This window comes from Bombus vancouverensis, chromosome 2 (genome assembly GCF_051014615.1).
Source record: "Bombus vancouverensis nearcticus chromosome 2, iyBomVanc1_principal, whole genome shotgun sequence".
NCBI lineage: Eukaryota > Metazoa > Arthropoda > Insecta > Hymenoptera > Apidae > Bombus > Bombus vancouverensis.
Genome location: NC_134912.1, coordinates 13,840,138 through 13,847,338, shown reverse-complemented (window position 1 = coordinate 13,847,338; position 7,201 = coordinate 13,840,138). Strand labels below are relative to the sequence as shown.

At 39.1% G+C, this 7,201-nt stretch overlaps 1 protein-coding gene across 1 annotated transcript; it reads left to right on the top strand.

Moving 5' to 3' along the window:
- Window positions 1–1,046: 1,046 nt before the first annotated feature.
- Window positions 1,047–4,325, top strand: LOC117163313 (potassium/sodium hyperpolarization-activated cyclic nucleotide-gated channel 2). Its single transcript, XM_033345486.2, has 3 exons — window positions 1,047–1,282; window positions 1,901–2,065; window positions 3,134–4,325. The coding sequence occupies exons 1-3, from the start codon at window positions 1,047–1,049 to the stop codon at window positions 4,323–4,325; spliced, it is 1,593 nt and encodes a 530-aa protein (XP_033201377.1).
- Window positions 4,326–7,201: the final 2,876 nt, after the last annotated feature.

The window sequence follows — 7,201 nt, the reverse complement described above, 5'->3', positions numbered from 1 at the left end:
TAAACCTTAGTTTTAGTATGTTTCTGAAGATCGATGTACTTGACCGATATACATTGATATTTATTCACAGATGCAAGATTCTGATGAATTTTTTACTTCTTTCGTCGGTCTGTTACTCTTTTCATTGGGCGTTATTTGTCTGTTTGGGTTATCAATAAATTGCGTCGCGAATTTCTGAGTTAAACTACCTACAACTCGTAATATATAATTAATAATCGATTTAAGAATACAAGGATGAAAGTAGAAAATATTTAAAAATTCACATTTTTTATATTTCAGATATATGAAGTCGCATTTTTATTTGAAACTAATTAAACTAATCATTTAACTGTTACTGCTCAGTTATTATATAAAATTATATAATTCATTGCAAATATAAGATGTCCTATTTTTTAATCATTTTAATCCAAGTCAGTACCATACCGAATCGATAACGTCGCATGTGGTACGAAAATGGTATGGGAGGTCAGGTAACCCCAAAAACGTGGAACATGAAAAAGCATTCAGTGTCACATCATTGACCTACCTCATCGATGGTCACGTCTATTTTGTACCTCGTCGGTTTATCTTGCCTCCATCTGCAACCTCATTTACTAATATCTACAGTTGATAATAAAAGTATGTAATCATATAAATCCAAATGTTCTGTTTTATCATCGATCGGCAATCTCTCAGTATCATATTGATATATATTTCCTACAGTAGATGTCGCCCTAGTACCCTTTAAATCTTGATATTTAATTCTCGCGGAAATTGCAAATTATGATATCGTTAAATTGTAAAAAAAGCTATCGCCTACACGTGTCTATAAATTTAAATTATTCTATCCTATTTAAATTGATTTCAAACAAGAAACAAATTATATCAAAGTATCTTTCTACGCACATTATAATCGAGATATTTGAGTATCGATATTGTAAGATTGTAATATTAACTGAGGGAACCAGCTGATATATTAATAATTTCATTATGCTTGCCTTCATTCATTTTTGATCCCTAACCTTCTCAAGGGATTTTCTTTATATTATATATTATCCTAATTCATTATGATACTTCATGCGGATCACGTTTGCGATATACCGGATGAAGAGAATGACATAGTATTCCTTCCTGGTAAGGGACCAATCCAAAGAATATTCGATACTGTACGTCTCTCGCTGTTAGCCTCTCGAAAAAACCCAGCCGCTCACAAATTTCTTCGAAGCAATGCTTCCATAATCAACGAAATACGTCGTCATTGGAGAAATTACGCTTATATCATTCACCCGTTTAGCATGTTCAGGTATACTTATCCGTTATTCTGTTATGAATCGTAAATAATAAATGAGTGACACATAAATCACTCATCAATCCCATCGAAGATTATAGTTCAATCCTTTAGACACTATGTACCCTAGTACTAAATTTAGGAAATTTAAAACATAACTGCGATTAATTACTCGTGCTTCTTAATGCCTCAAATAATGAATATCACAGCATCGGAAAAATAAAAATTAATTTTTAATAAAAACGAATGTAAGCTTCTTGTCAAGTATGAATTCTATAAAGTCTTCTTCAAATTCTACAATGAGCAGCGCTAATTCGTTCCAATTTTCAAAATTATCAGAAAATAAAGCTACAATCACGAATGTCAGTTTTAAACCAACATTTCACCGTTTATACCGAAGATCTCCATTGTTGGCACTCATGTACGTACTTACGTGCATCGGTTACCATTTCAACTCCTCGATTCTGCTTGCAACACCCGATAAAAAGGGTTATTACCGTAAAAGACCGCGCGAGTGTGCATCATAAAACGTACGGTTAACCTGATGATAAATCGTTTCGTGAAAGTTACCAATAACTGTCAGCACATCCGGTCTACTTGGCGCGCGCATTATGCTCCGGATCGTTATTGCAGGCACTACTGGGACTTCATGATGATTTTCGTGATAACCAGCGTGTTGCTACTCGTTCCCTATCAGGCCGCCTTCGAAATGGAGAAAAAGTCATCGATCTGGAACCTCAGCAAGAACTTCTTGCTGCTCATCTGCTGTGGGGACGTAGTGGTTAACCTCAGAACGGGGCAAGTATCGCGTGCGTGTGCCTGTTCCGAATTTCGTCGCGATGTCACTGCAGGTAAACTTGTTCGAGTACCGATACGAGCATTGACTGATAATCCGACCGATTTTAAACGCAGTAGACAGAAACGAAACATTTTATAATTTTACAAAGTAGCGCCAGGAAATCTTGGACAGGTCAAATATACTATCGATAGCGTTACTATCTATAAAAATGTATATTTTCTATAGAACGTTGAAAGTATGTATTTTTCTCTCTTTCTTTTTCTTTTGTATCTGATACCAGAAGTGTAGAGAAAATTTGGACGATAAAGGAATAATTATTTTCTCAATGATCTTATTCTGAATTCTTCGTTATTTTATCTTGTGAAAGGATTAATGATGTAAGACGAAGTTGACTTTATTTAATTTAGGCGATTTTATTTATATTCATCCAGACTTTAGTAATAATTACGTTATATAACATACAATAACAGTGACACGACAGAACTTTCATTTGGATGCATAAATACATCTGGTAAAATTAGAAAGTGGAGTAGAAAAATCTGCATGCTTCCGAACGTTAACTCGCGTTGTTACGTATTCACATCCCGCACCTAAATCGGTATCGCACGTACATCGTAAAATTACATGCCTACTCGAATCCGAGACGTACGTGGTGAACGTGTTAATTACTAAGACTTTTTATCGAAAGCGGTGATCATAAGTTGACTGAACACTTTCTGACTTTTGACCGATTACCTTTAACTTCGTAAGTTCGGAACACTAAATCATTTATAATTTCCATAACGTTACGTAACTATACATTAAAAGTGTATTAGACAGTGATTTTAGACTTTCACGGTTTAACCTAATGACAACGATTTGCAAACAAACTCTACGGCTGAAGTGTCATTTATGACAGAATCATTTTACCATCATGCCTATTTATTATTTCTTTCACAGAAGAAAAGGATATAAGGATAAACAATTGGCATTTAATGAAAATTTCCGTAATTTAGAAATTTTTTTTTGCAAATTTACAACACACATAGTATTTCAAGATTCGTCTAAAATGCTCGTTTCGCTCTTAGATATTTCAATAAAGAAACGCACTCGACGGTACTAGAACAAAAGAAGATAATCAGTCATTACGTGAAACACAGCACCTTTTTCCCCGATTTCCTTGGTTCTTTTCCAACGGACCTCTTCTATCTAACCAGATGGGTGGATCTCACAGTGGCTCGCAAGACGACATCCCTCATGTGTATCTTTCGTGTCTTCTCCCTCAGTTCCTACGTCGACAAGCTGGCCTTTGCCTACGATATCCCTTTAGCTCTTCAAGAGTTCTGTCTGGTACTCTTATGGATGATACTGTTACTACATTGGCAATCTTGCTTACACTGGTTGATACCCATAGTGACTACCTCCATACGTCAACCAGAACGTCCCTCCAATACCTCCTGGATCGAAGTGAATAAACTGTGGGAGGTTCATAGGGCTCAGCAATACTTGGCCAGTAGCCTACGCGCCATATCTACGTTTATGAGGGCTGATCTGTTGTATACGCATCAACAGAACGTAGGAGATATTTACTTGATTATCTTTCTGCAGCTGTTTGGTATTGTCGCGCCCTGGTTCGTCATTACGCGAGCAATGCAATTCTTTAAAGGACACAACAGCTCTCGTCTCAGGTATCAAGGTACCGTGGCTCAGTTAAGACAGTACATGAGGCACAAACAATTACCATATCCTTCTCAGAGAAGGATCATTCAATATTACGAGTTTCGTTTTCAGCATCGATTCTTCCGCGAGTCGGAAGTCATTAATACGTTGTCGATCCAGATGCGTCACGAAATCAGGATGCACTCGTGTCGTAAATTAGTGGAAAACGTATCGTTCTTTAATAATTTACCATTGTCGTTGCTGGGTCGAATCGTGGCGCTATTGAAGTCTGAGATCTTCTTGACCAACGACGTGATCATGCGAGCGAATCAACCGGGTGATTGTATGTATTTTATCGCTACCGGTACTGTAGCTATTTATACGAACTCGGGCAAAGAAGTGTGCCATTTGGAGGACGGCGCATACTTCGGCGAGATCGCACTCGTCATGCCCAACGAGTTGAGGGTAGCCAGCGTGGTCGCTGTCGAAGTATGCGAGCTATACCGGTTAAGTCGAGGCGACTTCGCTAGGACGATACACCCGTACCCCATGCTATGGGAGACGATCAAGAACATCGCGATTGAGAGACACGAGAAGACGATGATACTTAACGAGCAGTAGATTGTTAGATAAATTCGTTCAAGTTGATCTTCTTTTTTTTTTGTCAAGATATTTGTATTATTAATTTTGTCGATCTTGATGAAATTATTGGAAGATATAGTGGATGTTTGTATTTTGTTGAAAGTTAATTGATGTTATAGCATTCGTGTGTATTCTTACTAGTAACTTAACGTGATTTAACTATCTATAGGAGAATAGAAAAATCGAATGAAGTGTTCCATATGAAATTTAAATAAAACAAACGTAATTCATCAACAGTTTTTCTCATTCTCAATCTTTATAAACCTATACTTTATAAATAAGAACGTAATAATAAGAAGAGACTTATACTAATAGCAAAACTAGACTGAGAAAGCTAATCTAAAGAACGATATTCGCTGATAGAATTATATAGAAATTATACGTACCAACCACCTACACGATGCTTCCTGAAAGAGACTACTTATGCCTCTAGCCTCATTCGACGGTACGACATTTCACGTTCACAAACCTAATAGAAACACCAGAAGTGAGCTCACTTACGATCCTTATCCACTCTCACATAGTTCCACGCACTAGATAAATGGTATCTTTCCATACGCGTAAACGTCTAATACATTACGAGTCGATATATTGTTACCATAATACCAGGCCAAGATACGCGGATAGTAGGATGGAGGGGAGACGAGAACCTCCGTTAGATCATCGTGAGTCCAGCGAATCGTTAATGAGTGGCGAGCATAATAGCCGGGAAATTGTTAAAGGCGCATCGTGTCTCGAGCATCTGATAACTGTTTCTCCCGGGGCCTGGCATTAGCGTGGAAGATTTATTGGCGCAATTGCGACGATTTTTGCACAGCGTAACAGTAGGCTGTGCGGCGTGCTCGCGAGCGAGTACGCACGTCCGCGCGCTGCTTTAAAGAGGAGGTGGGGGGCGGAGGAGTTCGCGATGTCGGAGCTCAGACAGGACTGCAATTTCCACCGTGAGCATACGGCCCGTTACGGCGGTCCATAGAACGAACGTGGGAAGAAAAACCGCGTCGAAAGCGTTGATTTAGTCGTTCGGTCTTCAACGAACGCTCTCGGAACGATTTCCAGAGGAAATCGACGAGTTGTCGATGATGTTTCGCAGACGTTACAAGAACTATACGAACGTCAAACTCCGATCGACTTCGTTAAGATGCGGTGATCGATTTTTCCAGAGTTAGACATTAATCACGTAGATATTTCGATGGTAAAATTAAGAAATTTTTAGAAAATTTAGAGCTCACGAGTTTGGCTTCTAAGTGGTTCGTTATTACATGGTAATAACGCGATCGTTTAAAAAATTTTATTTCAAATTTTTACTAGCGATTTCTACGCCTCAACGAAGGGGAGAATTTTCCGGATACAAGATAGAAAGCAGTCATTCAGTGCACCATTTGGTGTAGAACTCGTTTCGCGCAAGCTAATAAGCCTATTGTCCTGGAATGTGACTTGGAGTAAAAATTTGCGTTCTCCTACAATCGGATCTCTACACTTCGAAATGCTATTCAGTCACGTAGGTTTGCGAATGGTTCGCGTTGCAATCGCGCGTATTTCACAGATCGATTCAACTTCATGCGAGCATAATCCATGGCGATAATCGGTAAACCGGTGTAAAATATCGCGCGCTATTTTTTCCGAAAGAAGTTAACGCGTTGACCGAATACTGCGGCTAATGATAATGCCTCGTGTAGATTCGTTTCGTGAGAATTTAGACGCATTGGTAGGTGTGGCCTTCGACTTTTGTGTACCGTGTGATTAAGTGGAGGGATATAAGAATGTTTGGCCGCTAGAATATATACGGTTTCTTAGAAAAGGCATCTTTACGGTGGATACTTAGACGGTTCCTGGTATCGACAATTCTCACCTGTTACAGGAATTGATCTTTCGACCTGTTGATTTATAGGCTTCTTCGTTTGAGAAAAATTAGATAGTAATGTCTTCTTTATATCTGTAGAATATGCAGTTACGATGATGGAAATAATTCTTTAATTTTATCCTGGCTTAGAAATCACCTGATAGTAATGAAGAAATAGCGAAACTGGTTAAGAAAGTTGTACCTCTGGGTAAAATACTTCGAATCAAAATAGTTTTCTGGTTATTGCTCGCAAAACTTTCCTCGATCATCCAGCGATATAGGTGCCAGTTATTCAAGTTGACCTCGATAAACGATATTGGATCAAAGATCGAAAACTCTTTGATTATACTTTTACACGAAGTACATATACGACATCGTGCTTAACAATCGTTATCTATGAATCATCTTACATTTAACGAAAAGTGGTTCGTCGATAAAGCGTTAAACTACTTCTACGATCCCTTTATTTAGCGGACGATGAAGTTATCCTGACAGGCCTCGTTAAAGCCAACTACTACTAGATCCGGTCACGTCGTTATCCACCGCGTCCGTGGATATAAGTCCACTGCTTGATTGTCCCCGGCGTCCTCCGTATATTACATTTAGAATGCACAGGCGCACAGAGGGAACGGATCTGATTTACTTCACGATGCCCTGGCTTATCTGGCGAGATTCGCGTGTCGAGTTATCCCTGGCGACCGGTTCCAACGTTGGCTATCTACGTGCCGCGATCCAACGATACCTGCGGCCCGTTATTAATGAACACAGTTTTCACCGAGAATTCGTCGTTTTGTTTGGTCTTCGCGTAACGAGATTTCGTACCACGGCTTGTCACGTGGAATCACATGCGACCGACGGGGCTCTCTTCGTTCTGGAAGAACCGACTCACGTAAATCATCGACTCTGGCGCGCTCGCGATCGAACGAAGATCATCCATATCGGAATCTCTGGTCAAACTTCGCATTCGAGCGCTAAAAATGTTTAATTAATTCTCGTTTGTTCTAATTGCGGCAAA